Genomic DNA, 19,938 nt, shown 5'->3' on the forward strand with positions numbered 1-19,938 from the left:
AGAAATGGGTAGTGTTGTTTCAATGTAATGTCGATTTATATCTTGTAATAGACAAAACTGATATTAACTTGATTTTCATTTATTTTAGGTCGTACATCACAGAGTCCCTGCAATACCTTTTTTTTTAATTAGTATTTTCTATCCCTTACAATTCAAACAACACCTGTATTTGTTATGTTTTTGTAAATCGTAGGAAGTTTAGTATGACAGAACAAGGTACATTAAATGTTTATATTTTTGTTTCAGACTAGATCACAAGTAGAGTTAGCTCATTTTGAGAAACAGATGTATAATAAAGCCTCACAGTATGACTGGCAAACTTATTACAATACAACACAGAAAAGATTGTTTAAAGCCATCACAAACATAGGAACAAGTGCCCTTTCTGATATGAACCAGCTTGAGCAGGTATATATATACAGTTTAAAGATGCAAAAAGGTCTACTTTTTTAGCTCACCTGTCCCGAAGGGACAAGTGAGCTTATGCCATCACTTGGCGTCCGTCGTCGTCTGTCGTCGTAAACTATTTCAAGAATCTTCTCCTCTGAAACTACTGGGCCAAATACTTTCAAACTTTAACTGAATGTTCCTTAGGGTATCTTATTTATAAATTGTATCCGAAGTTTTGATCTATCAACAAACATGGTCGCCATTGCTAAAAATAGAACATAGGGGTCAAATGCAGTTTTTGGCTTATAACTCAAAAACCAAAGCATTTAGAGCAAATCTGACATGGGATAATATTGTTTATCAGGTCAAGATCTATCTGCCCTGAAATTTTCAGATGAATCAGACAACCCGTTGTTGGGTTACTGCCCCTGAATTGGTAATTTTAAGGAAATTTTGCTGTTTTTGGTTATTATCTTGAATATTATTATAGATAGAGATAAACTGTAAACAGGAATAATGTTCAGCAAAGTAAGATTTACAAATAAGTCAACATGATGGAAATGGTCAGTTGACCCCTTTAGGAGTTATTGCCCTTTATAGTCAATTTTTAACCATTTTTCGTAAATCTTAGTAATCTTTTACAAAAATCTTCTCCTCTGAAACTACTGGGCCAAATACTTCCAAACTTTAACTGAATGTTCCTTAGGGTATCTAGTTTGTAAATTGTATCAGAAGTTGTGATCTATCAACAAACATGGTTGCCATTGCTAAAAATAGAACATAGGGGTCAAATGCAGTTTTTGGCTTATAACTCAAAAACCAAAGCATTTAGAGCAAATCTGACATGGGGTAATATTGTTTATCAGGTCAAGATCTATCTGCCCTGAAATTTTCAGATGAATCAGACAACCCGTTGTTGGGTTACTGCCCCTGAATTGGTAATTTTAAGGAAATTTTGCTGTTTTTGGTTATTATCTTGAATATTATTATAGATAGAGATAAACTGTAAACAGGAATAATGTTCAGCAAAGTAAGATTTACAAATAAGTCAACATGACGGAAATGGTCAGTTGACCCCTTTAGGAGTTATTGCCCTTTATAGTCAATTTTTAACCATTTTTCGTAAATCTTAGTAATCTTTTACAAAAATCTTCTCCTCTGAAACTACTGGGCCAAATACTTCCAAACTTTAACTGAATGTTCCTTAGGGTATCTAGTTTGTAAATTGTATCAGAAGTTGTGATCTATCAACAAACATGGTCGCCATTGCTAAAAATAGAACATAGGGGTCAAATGCAGTTTTTGGCTTATAACTCAAAAACCAAAGCATTTAGAGCAAATCTGACATAGGGTAATATTGTTTATCAGGTCAAGATCTATCTGCCCTGAAATTTTCAGATGAATCAGACAACCCGTTGTTGGGTTGCTGCCCCTGAATTGGTAATTTTAAGGAAATTTTGCTGTTTTTGGTTATTATCTTGAATATTATTATAGATAGAGATAAACTGTAAACAGGAATAATGTTCAGCAAAGTAAGATTTACAAATAAGTCAACATGACGGAAATGGTCAGTTGACCCCTTTAGGAGTTATTGCCCTTTATAGTCAATTTTTAACCATTTTTCGTAAATCTTAGTAATCTTTTACAAAAATCTTTTCCTCTGAAACTACTGGGCCAAATACTTCCAAACGTTAACTGAATGTTCCTTAGGGTATCTAGTTTGTAAATTGTATCAGAAGTTGTGATCTATCAACAAACATGGTCGCCATTGCTAAAAATAGAACATAGGGGTCAAATGCAGTTTTTGGCTTATAACTCAAAAACCAAAGCATTTAGAGCAAATCTGACATGGGATAATATTGTTTATCAGGTCAAGATCTATCTGCCCTGAAATTTTCAGATGAATCAGACAACCTGTTGTTGGGTTACTGCCCCTGAATTGGTAATTTTAAAGAAATTTTGCTGTTTTTGGTTATTATCTTGAATATTATTATAGATAGAGATAAACTGTAAACAGCAATAATATTCAGCAAAGTAAGATTTACAAATAAGTCAACATGACGGAAATGGTCAGTTGACCCCTTTAGGAGTTATAGCCCTTTATAGTCAATTTTTAACCATTTTTCGTAAATCTTAGTAATCTTTTACAAAAATCTTCTCCTCTGAAACTACTGGGCCAAATACTTCCAAACTTTAACTGAATGTTCCTTAGGGTATCTAGTTTGTAAATTGTATCCGAAGTTATGATCTATCAACAAACATGGTCGCCATTGCTAAAAATAGAACATAGGGGTCAAATGCAGTTTTTGGCTTATAACTCAAAAACCAAAGCATTTAGAGCAAATCTGACGTGGGTAATGTTGTTTATCAGGTCAAGATCTATCTGCCCTGAAATTTTCAGATGAATCAGACAACCTGTTGTTGGGTTGCTGCCCCTGAATTGATAATTTTAAGGAAATTTTGCTGTTTTTGTTTATTATCTTGAATATAATTATAGATAGAAATAAACTGTAAACAGCAATAATGTTCAGCAAAGTAAGATCTTCAATTAAGTCAATTTGACCAAAATTGTCAATTGACCCCTTAAGGAGTTATTGCCCTTTAAAGACTTTTTTCACAATTTGTTCATCATGTTGACTTACTTTAAAAAATCTTCTCCTTTGAAACTGCTGTATCAATTTCAGCCAAACTTAGGCTAAATGAGTTTCAGAGTATTTAGTATAAATTTTATATTTTATTTCCTTGTATGTCAAGAAACATAGCTCCTATGGCCAAAATAGAACATAGGAGAAAATGATTATTTTTTTTGGCTTTTGAAGAAAATAGGACTATCCAAAAAACATTTAAATAAATTGAAAAGCCAAAATAATCATTGATGAGAGATTTAACCAAAAGAATTAAGGTGACCGATTCAGGCTCTTGAGAGCCTCTTGTTTTATATGGGAAACCTCAAATATCATAAAGAAATGAAAAGATGAACAATGCATTGAGATTCTGAAGGCACTCTGAAAGTTTTATTGAAAATCAAGTCTCTGGCATATTAGACATTTTATGGAAGTGGCATTTACAATGTTTGGTAGATAGAATGTATGAAAGAACAACAAAAAGGCTCTCTGCTTTTTCTGTATCAATTTGAAGGGAGAAAATATTTATTTATGCACTTCTATTGATTTTTTGAAGAAAGTGATGATAAATCCACTGAATTACAGTATGTCTATATATAAGTTACAAATCATACATATATTACAGATTTTTGTTTGTAATCAGATTTTTGACACGTTTCAAACAAGTTTATTAATTTTACAGCTGAAGGGATTATTATCAGATATGTCTGGTATCTATGGTAATGGAAAGGTGTGTTTATCTGATGACGTATGTCTCAAATTAGAACCAGGTAAGTTACATCCGTAGCTGGAAAAAAGATAGAAATCATGACAACTATATATTATTTTTATTATGCAATTCAAATCTTCATTAATCAAAGTTGTTATTATCAGAAACAAATTTGAAAATTTTGGAAGATAGTAAATTTAGATTATAATATTATTGATTTTTAAAGGCAATGCTTTAAGGCCTGACTTTCAAGTCATCGTGTTCATCTTTCCTTACGCGACGTCCAACAAATCTATGTGGGGGGTCATTTGGCCAGAAGTAGATCCAGAAATGTTTAATTTTCTCCTCCTTCTTTTTGTGGTATGAAATGGTTTTTGTATCTTCATTTACATTGGGAAATAAAGAAACAATCAGTGTGTATTGTTCGTTATAAAAACTTTTTATTAATGCGTATTTTGCATTATAAGCAGTTAACCTGATTACAAACTATCATTAAATGGATTCCGTGTGGAAAGAGGTCGGATCAATTTCGAGTGTTATTTGCCATCTAAAGATATTTTAAAATCATTTCAGTCGTTGATATTACAATTAAAAGTTGACTGAACATGAATTATATTGCATATTATACAATTAAAAGCATATTTCTGTACGTGAAGCCGTATGACGTTATATTTGTTTCGGTCTCAGTTGCATAAAGTAGGAAATTATCGTTCCTGATTAGGTGGCACCGTTGTAGCCGATCTGGGTCTCACTAATTAGAGACAAGAAGAGTTAAATAGTGTTAAGAAGCGACAAGAGGCGTCAAGAAGACTATTTAGCGACAATACATCAATAAAAAAATATCATTGAAACAACTGATTCCCAATAGATATTGAAAAAAAATATTCATTATTTATTAAATGGGCGGTTATAAAACATTTTTTTATATTACATTGGTAGATAAAAAATTAAAATTTTATAAAGAAGAAAGGGATAAATTGTCTAGGTTTTATTGAACATAATGAATGTGTTTTAAGCACACGCTAAAAATTGGAAATCAAAACAAAGAATTTCCAACTTATTTTTAAAGAATTTATTGAATCAAAACCAAGCAATATCTTTTCCTTTCTAATAGTGAAATTCGTCGTTCTTGATAGGGACATCATAAATAGGTGTGGCTTCACACTATCACACCAGTGAGAATAGTCTCATGAGAGAATAGCGATTCGGGTGTTCCTTGTTTCTTATTTTCACTTCGTCACTTAATTATTCTTCTTGTCGCTTTTTGTCGCTAAAATTCTTCTTGTCTCTAATTAATGAGACCGGCCGGTTCCTTCCTAAACTTCCGTTTCTGCACTGCAAAACAACCACAAATTAAGACAATTAACGATGCCTAGTCCTTGTTGTTTTGTACCTGAGTGTCATTTAGGAGGAGGAAATGCATTTCAAAATGACTTAATAAGAAGGAAAAGTTGGATCAACGCCATAGCTCATGCGTAGATTGTCACAATGTTCAATCGTGGAGTCCATCTCAATCAGCTGTTGTTTGCCAGGCACATTTTTCCAAAAACGACTACGTGCAGGAAACTATTCATGGTAAAACTTTATTTTTTTAAGAAATATATACTGTTATTTATATAATCGCCACATTCAATTAAACCAAAGTCTGTTTGCAACCGCAATTATCGTTTTAGAATAAAAAAGGGGGGTAAATTCAAGACGTCATAATTTTTGGGATTACGATTCAATGTGATCTGTTTGAGATTTTTTGGTGAATGCTACAATAATAAGGTTTTCCTACAAGAGGTATATCATACTGAGAATTATTTTAGCAGTAATTATGTTAATTTATGATGTAATGACAGGAATGTATAATCTATGCCTCATAGGCTTTCTTGAAAAATATCAATGACAATGTAAACAGGAACAAAACAATGACATGAATGATGCTCTCTTCTATATTATAGTTATTTAGGTATGTGTGTTGCATAAGTCTTTCACAAGTATCAAAAAAGCTAATGTTATAAAACTTTTTTCAGGGCATAAACCCACCTTAAAGAGACTTATGTCTACTGCCATTCCCAGCCTATTTTCATGCACCATTTGCAAATGAATGGTTTGCAAAAATAAAAATCAGGACAGTGTCCCTTTAAACCAAAAGAACTAAACTGGATGAATATTGTAGGAGAAATCTAGAGGAAAGTTTTGATTTGTGAAATTGGTTTTCCTGAAAAGTCATTCATCCAGCAGAAAGGATTTATGACTGTCCACCACCAACTGACCAGCTAATGTTGAGCTTCACAGATGGAATTACGCAAACACCATCAATGCCTATGTTTTCAGCACAGCTTTCGCAAATCATGACACAGCCGTGCATTTTTTTTATACCTGTTAAGAGTTGTATACTAAATTTTTTTATATAAATAAATTTATATTGTGTAATTTTAGAACTTGTATTTTGCCAAAGCGTGCATAAATGAAAGTGGTGCAATTCATTTTGCTTTGAAATATAGATTTGAATTACAATTGTACATGTTATTGTAATGCATATAAAAATAAAGAGATGTGGTATATACATGATATTTAGTGAGTTTATCAAACTAAAGTGAAGAAGAAATGGGTATAAGCAGTTACAGGTACTACTGTACAATCTCCAACAATGAGAAAAAACTCATACCGTAAAGAGAATTTCAAAGATTTACAAGCAAGTTTTGTTTTTGCGTTGAATCATTTTCTTCTATTGTCTTAATTGCAAATATAGGAAGTGGTTAAAATGCTAATGAGACAGCTATTATGACCACTAGATGTCATTGTTTTCTTAATTAAAAACTCCTTTTTCATTCATACCAGTAAATTACTTTATCATGTTTATACTGAAAAATTATTTTGCTTGGAATTAGAAAAAGTATGGTTATCAAAAGAGTTGACATGTTACTATGTACATTTACCATTATGTTACTTGATGTTCTTGCAATACACACAGTACGGTGACTAGTCAATCTTTGTGAACTACTTTTCACAGGATGGGAGTCATTGAATATGTGCATATAATCAATAATTAAAAATAGTCTATTTATATTAATAAGGAAAAGTTCTTTTATATCTTAAAAATGCATTTCATGGCGAGGTACAGAAAATATACTGTAAACAGTAGACTATAGATATAGGTGAACTAGGTACAAGAGAACTCTAAATCTCAAATACTACAAACCACCTCTGTACTATGGAAGATAATGATATAACTGGACTAGAAATACACACAACCTGTAATTAACTGCCTTTACAGTGCTTTCGCGCTTTGATTTTCATTGAATATGCTTCCTTAAACACACCTGCAGTATGCAATGGATGTTTAAAGTATTACCCTTGACGGTTGGTCTTTCTGTTTGTTCTAGCTGTCCATCCGTCCATTCCATTTTCATTTCCATTCACTTACTTAAGTTTGCCTCATGCAAATTTTATGAAACTCTTACACAATCCTAAGAACCAAAACACACTGACAGAATTTTGAATTTTGCCAGTGAGTCACTTACTGTCTAGAGTTATGCCCCTTTATTACTTTGGAAATTGCAAAAAAAAATGATTCTGCCTTAAGTTTACCTCATTCAAATTTTATGAAACTCATACACAATAATCAAAACTAAAACTTGCAGACAGTAAAATGGGTGAATTTCAAATATTCTTCATCCCTAGTAAATCTTTTGGTACTTGTCTGCCTGGAATTTAAGGTAAATCTACCCGATATGGTATAAGACATTATTAACCAGTGGTGGGAGCATAGTGGTGTTATGCTGCTTATACCTCCTTTATGGAATCGCGTCCCTTTCAAAAATCCTAGATCTGCCCCTCTCAAATGGACAAAATTAATAATACTATGAGGTGGGTTTTTTTCAGATTTGTATAAAATTTTAGCTGAGTCTACAGATTATGACAAGCTGTTAGCTGTATGGAAGGGATGGAGAGATGCTTGTCGTGTAATGAAACCTAAATATGTGGAATATATCTCTATTAGTAACAAAGCTATCAGGGAATTAGGTAAACTTATATTATTGAAACTTTTTGGAACTTGGGATATCCCAATAAATCATGCTTGAATACAATTAGTTTTATTTACAGGAATAAAGATTCCAGGAATAAATAAGTTAAGGAGAACATTTTTACAGTGCTATGGTCGCGTATTTGTCGCTATTCATTTACTATGTAACATATTGTTTACATAAAGTTGTCTTGTGCGCAGCATCTAAACATTACTTCAATGCAATTTAGATGAACAAACCTTATTAATTCAAAGCGAAGTACTAACCACAAGATTCATGACAATGGTATTGACACCTTGATTAGGACATAATAATAGATTTTTGTGAAAGCGATTATTTTTTGTTCTTTTACAATTCCTTCTCTATTCAAGTATTCCCACTTTACTATTCTTGTTTTGTAACATCATGATTTATTGACTGTGTGTTTTGCAGGCTATAAGGATTACGGTGATTACTGGAGGTCTCATTATGATGTACCTACATTTGAAGAAGATTTGGAGAATTTACTGAAACAGCTACAACCTCTTTACCAGAACCTACATACATATGTCCGTAGTAAACTGATGGGGGTGTATGGAGAGGATAAGTTCCCTGAGTCTGGACATATACCTGCTCATTTATTAGGTAATCATTATACTTGAAGAGGGTGAGAAAAATGATATGAGTTATTTGTAGACCGTCTGCAATACATTGATGGGATGGGAAAAGTAGTGTAATATATTAAATGGCCGTTCATTAAACTTTTAACTTCTTTGAAATGTTGTGTAATACTTTTAGTTATATATATCTTTAACTGCCTTTAAATGATAAATTTGATTGTAAAATTAAATTGTTAATGATATGTAACTTGTTAAAAAATCCAAGTAAACTATTTCTGATTTTCAATTACCAGTAATTTATTTCCCTAACTTTGAGTGACCAAACAAACTATAGATTTGAGGTAACACTTCTGCAAAAAATGTTAAAAGAGAATTGTCTAAAGTAAATGATTACACAACTAGATTATTAAAAGAAGTTATTTTAACAGGTAACATGTGGGGCCAGCATTGGAATAACATCTATCATTTACTTGTACCATTTAAAAATAAAGAAGACATTGATGTTACACAAGCCATGAAAGATCAGGTAAAATTAATGTGTAACAATCCATGAGAGATTAGATTAAATAAATGTTAAAGAAGGGTTTTACCAGTATTCTATGTGGTAATTGTTTGATGACCTATAGTTGTTAACTTCATCATTTGGTCACTGGTAGAGAGTTGCTTCATTGACAATTATACAGGATCTTCTAATTTTTGTATCATACTAAATTTGAACATCCTTTACACCTTCATTTCTGTTTCACCATAACACACTTTGTTTTTGGAGTTTTGTACCCTAATCTCTTTAAAAAATTAGGATTTGCTACAAAAGTTAAGGTTTATCTGCTATGAATTTGAGGAGCAATTTGATTGGAATAATAATCTATAGAAATGCTGTATCAGTGTCCAATTTTCCCAAATGAAATCTGACCAAATATGAAGTCACACTGTTTACTTGGGAAAAGTGGGATTATCATACACTGGTGTAATGAATTAGTATTTTAGAAATATTTCTTATAGTAAATAAGAATTTGATATAAGTGAACACAACTTACTGTTAATAGATGAACCTTGAAAATTGAGTTCTGTTCAAAATGAATAAAACAGATAAGAAATTGGAGTTTGAGATGCATAATTCAAACAGTGAAACAAAAGGTTCTAATTTTATTTTGCAGTATGAGCTTGTTTGAAATAAGGTATATGTATCACCATACTGCTTCTCTATTCATCATCTGTAGTTTAAACATTGTTATTATTTTATATATACATTTTATATATGGAAAAGAGTTTAAAGTCAATTTAATTTAAATTTATTACAGGGATATACACCAAAGAAAATGTTCAAAGTGGCTGAGGAATTTTTCACATCATTGGGACTGGAGAAGATGCCAGCGACTTTCTGGAATGATACCATAATGGTAAATCCTCCTGGTGTAGAAATGGTCTGTCATGCTTCAGCTTGGGACTTTTATAATCAAAAGGACTTTAGGTATGAAAAATATATAATATGTTCAAATGGTCTGCCATGCATCAGCTTGGGACTTCTATAATCAAAAGGACTTTAGGTATTAAAGGGATAATTCGCGAATTTTTACATTTCAGCTAATTATGTCCATAATACCATAAAAAACATATTCACCAAGTTTTATCTGGATATGAACAGCAATAAAGGAGAAAATTAAGAATTAATAATTTTATTTCTTCGAACTTCCTGACTTATGTGACGTAGTTTAAGTCTTTAAGCATGCCGGGAGTGGAAATAATCTCATTTTAAATCTTAATCGTTAAGCATCTTATAACGCTATTTAAAGCGCATAGACGACGTTTGGTGTAGCTATTAACCAACTAATAATTAAGATGGAACAGCGCTCAGCTTGAAAGTAGAATGTACGATTTATATTTTAATATTTTCTGAAATGATTATAGTGATACAAGTAAATCATATAAAATATTTTTTTATGATTTTTTTTTTCCGACGGATGTTTTGAACTAACACGTATAACTGGTAGTGTTTTAAACATGCATGTTTGTACTTTTTACCTTTTACGTCAGGCCAGTAAATATGTGCTGCTAGTACATTTGTAGTGTGTAAATACGGCCCCGCAAATACAATGTGTATTGTACTTTGATCATAGTGACTACCTGTTGAATGCGTGGTTAAATTCAAGTTAATTAAAAGATAAGCATTTTGTATCTTTTGATCTTTACTCTGTGAATTTAAGCCGTCACGGTTCACTTTTCTAGGTGTGAACAACATTTCGTATGAATGATAAACGGGGGAATCTTTATATTTTTCATGAGCTCAGTTCAATTAAATATATTATTGACGCTGAATATTTTTTGTTAAAAAAAAAGAAATACTGAATTAATTTAATTGAATAAATTTATGAATAATGATGTCCCTATAAACACGAGTAAATGAATTAAAAAATTCTAAATATGAATCGGTGACCTTGAATTTTTGAAATAGATAGTAATTACCAATTGCAGTTATATAAGTGGGTCGTTCAAAGCGATCTTATTCTTTTTTTTTTAAATATTCAGGAAATAATGTCCTTATCAAAATAATTTAATTCTCACCACGTACTAATTCTTCAGCTATTTGAACGAAAATATCAAAAATGTTAACAGAAATTTTCAACTTTGTCTTACTGGAAGGGAGGGAGAGCTCCAGACGTACTTATTAACAGACAAAGCAGGCTTATGGCTTATCGTCAGTTTGTGTGTTGGGTCAGGAAAGGTCAACCACTTGGCAAGAAACACAGAATTATCCTACCGGCTTGTGTAGTAAACATAATTAGAAAAGAGTTTCCATCGTTGGATGGGGTATACGAATGATTCAAAGAATGTGAAAGTGACACTTCAGACTGAATAGTTCTAAAATCATTTAAACGGTTTACCAATACAGTTTTTAACCGAATGTTTCAGATTCATTTCATTATTTGTGTATTAATAAACCTATTTATGAATTATTTCACTTTGAGGTCTAATTTTATAGATTGCATGTTGTATTAACATGAAGGTTTGGTCTACCACAGTACCACGGAGCGTTGATATGATTTGACCCGAGATCCTCACGAGATGTTGTTGGGGTTCTTGTTGTGCAACCTTAACCAGTTTTCAATGATGTTTTTTTATCTCTTTGTTTGTCTTTCGATCGTTTATTGGTTATTTTTTGCTATGACGTTGTCAGTGTGTTTTTTAATACTGAATATGACTATACGTTTTGGTACCTTCTGCCTTTTTACAAACAAGACCATGAAACTGAATATTGGAAATGTATCATGCTACTACAAAAGAAAATGAACTGATGGATTGTCCTAGAAGCATATTTTATGAGAATAATAATGGTCTATAAGCAGTTACATTTATTTCATGTTTGAAGCGGTGCATTTTTTAAAATTTAATTTGACTTTTACCAAGAAATGCATTGTAGCAAAGGGGAAGAGTAATTGTGGTCTAGTGTCAGATACTCGAAAATAATGGAATTTAACAGAAAAGGAAACAAAAAACGGACTTTGGCAAAAATGTAGAGGGCTTTTGATACCTTTTCTCCAGACATAAAATCTTTTACAATAAATCATCCTACAACAGCTTAAAAGCTTGAAATGCCAGCGATTTCGCGGGAGTGTTTTAGTGTTCTCAAAATCTTATATTGATAAAAATGACACTCCTTTAAATAATTGAATGTACATGTACAGGAAGACAAACGATTACCGCACGTTCTAGAGACATGCCACGAACTAAGTATCATCTTCGTGTCATAATTGCGCATGCTTGTCTCTTCACATACAAGTAAACGCAAATTTTCTAATAGGCAAAATATTTTGTAAATGTGCCCGCTCATATCGGAAATAGGACAAGAAAGTATGAAAGATAGTCATCCGTATTCTCTCGGTTAACTCCTCTAGGATTTACTCCAAACAATGTTGTAAAATGATGCAGTATGTTTTTTTCTTTCTTAAATTATTCATCACAACTCTAGACCGCATAACGTAAATTAAACATTTGCTAAGCAAATAAAACAAGCTGACAAAACATTATGTAAGCTATTGTGTACAAAAGCATTGGCGGATACAGGGGGAGTGGTTCCGGGTATTGGAACCCCCGTTTTTTTTTTTGCAGATCAATGCATTTGAAGTGGGACATATATTTGGAACCCCCCTTTTTTAATATGGCTGGATCCGCCCCCGAAAAGTAAAATTGAAATTTGAAAAAAAAAAATCATTTTACATGGTACAGTACCAGATAATCTTCTACACATGAATTTTGAAACAGAAGTCAAAATTAATAATTTACGGTCTTATTATTTCTGTCTTTGCACATGTCAGAATTAATCAGCCTGTAGATATAAATTTTAAACTCTTAATTTCATGTTTGGACGGCTTTGTGTATTTCAATCAGGTTAGGGACATACATTGTTAACAGGATGTATAATACACCTGACAGCATTTTCGATGGTACTTTTACCTGTGCACACCTGGGTCAAACAGCTGGGAAGCGATGCATGTACCTGAATTGCGTAATGTCACCAGTTTATGAGCCCGCAGGAAGTCACTAGAATACCCGAATGTGACACTATTACATGACCTCTGGCAATAATTCAAAAGATCGACGGTTTTCATATTAGAAGTACCCGAAATGAATAAAATCTATTACATAAAAAAGATTTTTTTTTTGGCAAGCATTTCGAAAAGTCTAAAGCCGCTACAGATAAGAATATATTAATGCTTTTACAACTTCCAAATTAGTGTCCGCCCCACTATATGTATTCCTATTTTTTTATCTTGTTATCATGAATTTAGATCTGAAAGAAAAAATACTCCTACTACGATTGACCATAAATCATTACAAACTTCGCTAGCCTAGCTGTCGACATTTTATATCCCGAAACTGCTCAGCCTTAACTTGTAGGACTACGCAACTGCGTTGACCTAGTAGACAGCTATAAAGCATAACAAGGGGGCGGTAAGATCTATTAAGTTTCCACACGAATCGGGGAAGACATATGCTCCCATCTACCTATCACCTCTTCAACCTTTTATATGGCACAATATGGAAAAGGAGGGGGGGGGGGGGGTAAACAGCATCTGTAATTATACTACATGTAAATAAATAAAGTCTTATTTTTAAACCATTATTATATTAAACAAATGACCCTTTAAATGTTTTACGTAATTTTTTATGTATACTAGGTTTTTTTTGCACCTAAAAAATATATACTTCATTGAACTTGTGAAATTACGACAGAAAGTCACAGAACAAAACGTCATAATTCAGTTTCGAGTTTATTTTTCTTTAAACGAGAGATTCTTTTTTGGTTTGTTCTTGAAATATTATTTTTAAACCAAGTGTTAAACAGAATTTATTAAATAAATATCAATGACATCAAATAATTGTTATAAAATCAAAATGCCAAAGTGGCTAGGTACCTCAAGTTAAATGGCTTCATTGTCCCTAGAAATATATATCCTTTGCATGATTGAAATCAAATATCTTTTTATTTTTAAGGCTTGTAAACATCATGTTCATAAACTTAAAATGTAATAAATGTAATAAATAATATAATATTTGAAGATGTTTTTCCTATATATATTCAACATTTTTTTGTCTGACTTTTTATCCGTGTATGTAAACAACAAAATCTGTTACTAATGCATGAATGCAGAAATACTGAACTATATTAATCTGACAATTTCCTTTCAACCAGGCTTGGAACGAAATAGCAATAAAAACATTCATGAGAAAAAAATCATAATTACTATCAAATTTCCATCGAAACAACATGCTTCAAAATGGTCTGCACACACTTTCTTGAACTTGTTGTGAGATGGTTTGTGTTATGTTAAGGTTAATCATCCACGTCTGGTACAACTCTTTTTTTTTGCAGGATCTTGGAAAGTGTAAGCTTATGCCATGTGAACTTCGATTGAACATCCGTATGCTTGACAAGTCATTTTGATACTGAATATACGATATGCCATGCTTGTTTTTTGGCTTTGTGGTTTTCAGATATTTTATTCAAATATACTCATCACGTGACAATTTGTATCGAAGATGCCGTCAAAATGGCGATAAGTCGAGCAGTGATAGTGGGATTTTAATTTTTATTTTAATCACTCATCTAGAAGAATTGAACAATAATTTTAATGAATATATGAATATTTATATCAAATAAACATAATATAAAATTTTCATTTTTTTGCGAAGTTTCCCTTTAAGAAATATATGTATGGGTCCTTATATTTGTACTGTTGATTTAACTCTTGAAGCAAACAAAATTGCCAGATGTGAGTAAAATGAAAAGATTAACTTGTCAAATCCACCATTTTCTACATTAACCTGTAACAAGTCAGGAATATGACAGTTGTTTTCCATTAGTTTGATATGCTTGAGCTTATGATTTTGACATTTTTTAAGGGACATTCTGTTTTGAATTTTCCTTTGAGTTCCATATTTTTGTTTTTTTTAACTTTTTGTTACATTGTGACTTGAGAAGTAATATTGAACAAATAACTGAGTGTAGAACACAGGAATTAAAAATGGTTTTGAATTTTTTGAGGAGATGATCAAGTGTGGTTTTTAAAGTCATTAATTCTCAATGGAAACAGTAGTTAAAAGGGAGATAATTTAGTAAACAGTTTTTTGAAAAATTTAATAAAACATCTTTTTAACAAAAATTTGCTTAGAAAGATACATAATATGTCACTGTATGAATCTTTCAGAATTAAGATGTGTACTACAGTCACGATGGAGAATCTGTTTGTTATCCACCATGAAATGGGCCATATACAATACTTCTTACAATATAAAAATCAACCAGTAAAATTCAGGGAGGGTGCCAATAATGGTAAGATTTTAACTATAGTGAATACGTCAATTTGAGGGATTCTTCTATTATAGTTTAATCTTTTGTCATATTTATATAATGTGATGTAGGCCATGTACTATAATTTACATGGTATAAAACTGACAGTTGATGTATACTCGTCCATAAAAAATTATGTATTGATTTAAAGAGGATTCTAACGATGGTCAGCATTGTTATTAAGTGTGCAATGGACAATATATTATACTTCCTAATGTATGTTATCTAACCAGTTGGATTTACAAAGGTTTCCAACAATAGCAGGTCTTATTCTGTTTAAAATGGTACATACATAGTACTTCATATAATGTATAAAAAGGAATTAACTGTAATCACCAATCCATTTTCACTGCTTTTATTAAAAAATTAAGGAAGCCTTCCTATGTCCTGAGTTGGAGGAAGCATTTATTTGCATGAATGTGACAAGGCAATATTATATTTAAGTCTCACCTCTTCAGTTTATAAAACATACAAATAGTTCATAAAACATAGAAGAGACACTCTAAAAAGGGTTAGAGAGACTATATGTGTGATAAAAGGGAAAAGATGTTCGTAATTTATAATGTTTAGAATTGTTCTAACTTAATTAGCAAAAGATGCAGTCTTGTTTTGTTTTAAGGATTCCATGAAGCTATAGGAGATGTTATGGCACTGTCTGTTTCTACTCCTGAACATTTACATAAAATAAATCTTCTAGATAAAGTAGAAAATGATGAAGGTAAGTTTAACATACATATTTACACACAGGGACAGCCCTGTGCATCGCCAATGTCGCAATTTGTGATTTTTATATCATCTGTTGACAAAAAACGGCTGCTGGCAATATTTCTGGCACCAACATTTTCCTATGTAAAAATTTTCATTTCTTGACAATATCAATCTTCATTTCAATTGGTAAAAGATAAAAAAATAAATTATACAAAGTTTTACCTGGTGACAAGTTTATGACTTTGTTTACGACCCAAAGCTAATCATCGGTTACAACAGGTGTCATAATCTGCTGTTACAGGTAATCCATTTATTAGATGAGTCATTAATGATCACCAACATTAATTCAAATAGAATTGGTCAGTTGGCATTTTGTCTATTTCATTTGTAGAAATGTTCATACGACAATGCAATTTGCAATGTTTACCGTAGTTGTATGAAGAAAGCGTAACTGACAGAAAGTCCAAAACAATAATCAACTTGTTAAAAAGAACATCGTTTTACTTGTTTTCCGTTTAAAAGCAGCAAATTCAGACGAAATTTGTCTTTGGCTGCCCTCAGAAAATTACAAAACCTGCCGCCATTGATCATATTTACTTCTTCTACGTACTGTGTATAATCCTCCAAAACTTGAGGACACCCAAATAAAGAAAGATAACTCAATTTTACTTTTTCCTATCATTGAGATACCTACTTTAGACATGTCTAAGATATGTCTTCTTAATTCTGGCTTTAGAGTTTATAGGTTTAGGTCTTTTGAGTTATGGGAAGGGTTAAAGAGGGTCTTAGTAGCAGTATGGGTAGGATGCCTTTCATCATCTTTTTCTGTATTCTTTATTTTATAATACAAATTTTCACTATTCTGTAAATTTAAACACTTTTATTTTGTTTTCCTCATTCAATTACCATGATTACCCAATTGTTTCTATTGTTTCTATTTTAATTTAAAGACATTTTCTCTATTCTGTAGCATATACAGACCATCATGATCAGCTAATTTAAACGTTTTTGTTTAATTCTTCTACATATGAAATACTGACAAAAAAAAAAAAGAAAATAAACTACACATGTTGTTTTGATGTATATATATAATATAAACCTTATGCAATAACTAACTTAGTATTACATGTTAAATGATGTAAAGGGTAGGCTGAATGACTTTTATTTTTCTCTCAATGAGACTGAATGTAAAATCAATCAATATGACATCAAAAACATCTACATATGTGTATGTATAACCTTTTGCTTACTTGTGTTGTAGAGGCTGATATAAACTTCCTAATGCAAAGAGCGTTAGAAAAGGTAGCATTTTTACCCTTTGGATATCTAATAGATAAATGGAGATGGAGTGTGTTTAGTCGTGAGACAATACCAGATCACATGAATGATAAATGGTGGGAACTAAGGTACCTAATTGACTTCTTGACAAATTTTTGACTTAATATAATCTTTATTATAACTAGCTGCAATTAGTGCACAACATTTGAAAAGTAAAATGTAAAAATCTTCATTTTGCATGCAAAGAAAAATGAAACATGAATACAGCGCTGTCATACAAAATAACATACATGCTGTATATAGAACTGTCAAAGGCTTTAAGTAAAACATTTATATCTCTATTTCTGTGTATTTTTTTGTAAGCTTTCTCTTTTTATTGAAAGTGATAAATGATAAAATTTGATTGCCATAACATTTTTAATTATAGTCTTATGGCCTATAAACTGACATGACATGTATATTTGTATTACAGATGCAGATACCAGGGTATTTCTCCCCCTGTAAAGAGAACAGATGAGGATTTTGATCCTGGATCAAAGTATCACATTCCAGCAAATGTAGCTTATATAAGGTAAGTAAGTTCAAAAAAAATGTTGTATTTGTTCATCCCTTTTATTTTTGTTGTATAAGAAATGAGTCAAAACTGGTTATTTTTTTCATTGGGTAAGTCTGATCTTCTTCAACATATTTAATAACTTGTGAGTTTGATGAAAATATTTGAGCTCTGTATGAAGGAAAAGAAATCCTCAATAATGAAGTACAGTAAGAAGTATTTGAATGAAAGTTGGTTAATATAATCAGTGAGAATATGCAGTTCTAAATTCAACATGTTGCATATCAGTTAAACTGTTACTAAGGAATGGCTTTGTTGCTGAACATTTTTAATTTTATATGTTTATGGTTATAGTTACATTCTTAAGACAAACAGACAAGAGTAGGTCAAATGAGTTTTTACGTTAGGCATGTGACCTATTGTTAAGTGTTGATCTGCTCTACAAAGATAACTATGTTCCTTCACAACCCTCTAATTATACCCCTGCTTTGAAAAAGGGGGTATACTGTTTTTCCTCTGCCTGTCCGTTCGTCAGTCCATCCGTCAGTCCGTCTGTCCCATGAATATTTTTCGTCACATTTTTCTCAGGAACTACAATACAAGGAATTCTGAAATTTGGTTTCAGGGTTTATATAAGTCAGCTATACTGTGTGATGCGTTTTCAGATTCATAACTCAACAACTTCCTGTTTACCAAACACTTGTATTATTTTACACATGATAACCAAGTTGAAAGTTTTCCGCACATTTTTCTCAGGAACTACAATACAAGGATTTCTGAAATTTGGTTTCAGGGTTTATATAAGTCTTCAATACTGTGTGATGTGTTTTCAGATTCATCACTCAACAACTTCCTGTTTACAAAACACTTGTATGATTTTACACTTGAGAACCAAGTTGAAACTTTTGCACATTTTTCTCAGGAACTACATTACAAGGATTTCTGAAATTTGGTTTTAGGATTTATACAAGTCAGCTTTACCGAGTGATGCGTTTTCAGATTCATCACTCAACAACTTCCTGTTTACCGAACACTTGCATATTTTTACACTATTAAAATTATCCACTTGTGGCGGGGGTATCATCAGGGAGCAGTAGCTCACAGTTTCACTTGTTTCCATTTTTTTACTTAATTCTGTTTTATGTATTATCAAAGATACTGTAGGGAGTACCAAACACCTTGACTAAAATTCATTTGGCTCGTTTAATTTTCACAAAATGTTAACAAAATATTTTTACTTTGACCCTTTGACAAAAATATAAAAATTTCAAAAACTTGAACATCACACATTATCAGAAAAATTTCATTGGATATATAGCAGTTTAACAAACACTAGTTTTAATCCATGAGAAGCTTTTTTTCTTTTTTCTTATATTTCTTTAACAATAAAAGGTGATTAAAACGTTGCTCTGATTTTTACAGAGTTATCTCCCTGTAGTCACTAGTGTTATATACCACCTTAATATAGTTGAACAAAGTATGTATATTGCTGCATGATTGACACTGTCTGTTCTATTTTTAGAAATAATGTATATGGTACAGTTACAGTTCCACAAAGCTGTATGTGATCCTTTATATTTGAAACTGTCTTTTCCATTTTTAGATATTTTATAAGTTATGTGGTACAGTTCCAATTTCATAAAGCTTTATGTGATGCTGCAGGACATACCGGACCATTACATAGATGTGATATTTATAGATCTAAAGAAGCTGGGAAACTATTAAGGTAAGGTTCTTCTACTCAATCAATATATACAGTAAAATCATGTCAATGTTTGTACCACACTAGGAAATGAGATGATTCAAACATGCATGTCAGTGTAAATGCAGTATTAATTGTTTTGTTTCATTGCCATGACTTAGAAAGTTTTACTCTGTGATGTCAGTAATATGAGTTGGATAGAAAATTAAGAAGATGCCAATGAGACAACCTTCAACCAAAAGTACGACCATTTCAACCACGAGCAAAACTCATATCTCATATAGTTATTCATAAAAGACCCTGCAAGGACATGTAAAACAATTCAAACAAGAATACTAACAGCTTAATTTATTTACAAAACCATAAACATAAAACTAATATGATATACAGCAAAAAAAGATGACTGGTTACAGGTTCCTGACTTTGGACAGGCACATACAGAATGTGATAGGATAAAACATGTTTGTCAAACTAGTATAAATCAATAGATTGAATTGCCAAATAAAAAA

At 31.6% G+C, this 19,938-nt stretch overlaps 1 protein-coding gene across 1 annotated transcript in view; it reads left to right on the forward strand.

Annotated features, from left to right (window-relative positions):
- LOC143064370 (uncharacterized) overlaps positions 1-19,938 on the forward strand; it is a 101,719-nt gene that overhangs the window by 80,665 nt on the left and 1,116 nt on the right. Inside the window, exons 49-59 of the mRNA XM_076237143.1 lie at positions 247-408; positions 3,697-3,784; positions 7,597-7,737; positions 8,172-8,363; positions 8,767-8,864; positions 9,640-9,809; positions 15,046-15,170; positions 15,808-15,906; positions 17,158-17,302; positions 17,647-17,745; positions 19,331-19,453. Of these exons, the coding sequence (XP_076093258.1) occupies positions 247-408; positions 3,697-3,784; positions 7,597-7,737; positions 8,172-8,363; positions 8,767-8,864; positions 9,640-9,809; positions 15,046-15,170; positions 15,808-15,906; positions 17,158-17,302; positions 17,647-17,745; positions 19,331-19,453 (1,442 nt within the window). The remainder of the gene's footprint in view (positions 1-246; positions 409-3,696; positions 3,785-7,596; positions 7,738-8,171; positions 8,364-8,766; positions 8,865-9,639; positions 9,810-15,045; positions 15,171-15,807; positions 15,907-17,157; positions 17,303-17,646; positions 17,746-19,330; positions 19,454-19,938) is intronic.

The sequence above is a fragment of the Mytilus galloprovincialis genome, chromosome 2 (assembly GCF_965363235.1).
Source record: "Mytilus galloprovincialis chromosome 2, xbMytGall1.hap1.1, whole genome shotgun sequence".
Taxonomy (NCBI): domain Eukaryota; kingdom Metazoa; phylum Mollusca; class Bivalvia; order Mytilida; family Mytilidae; genus Mytilus; species Mytilus galloprovincialis.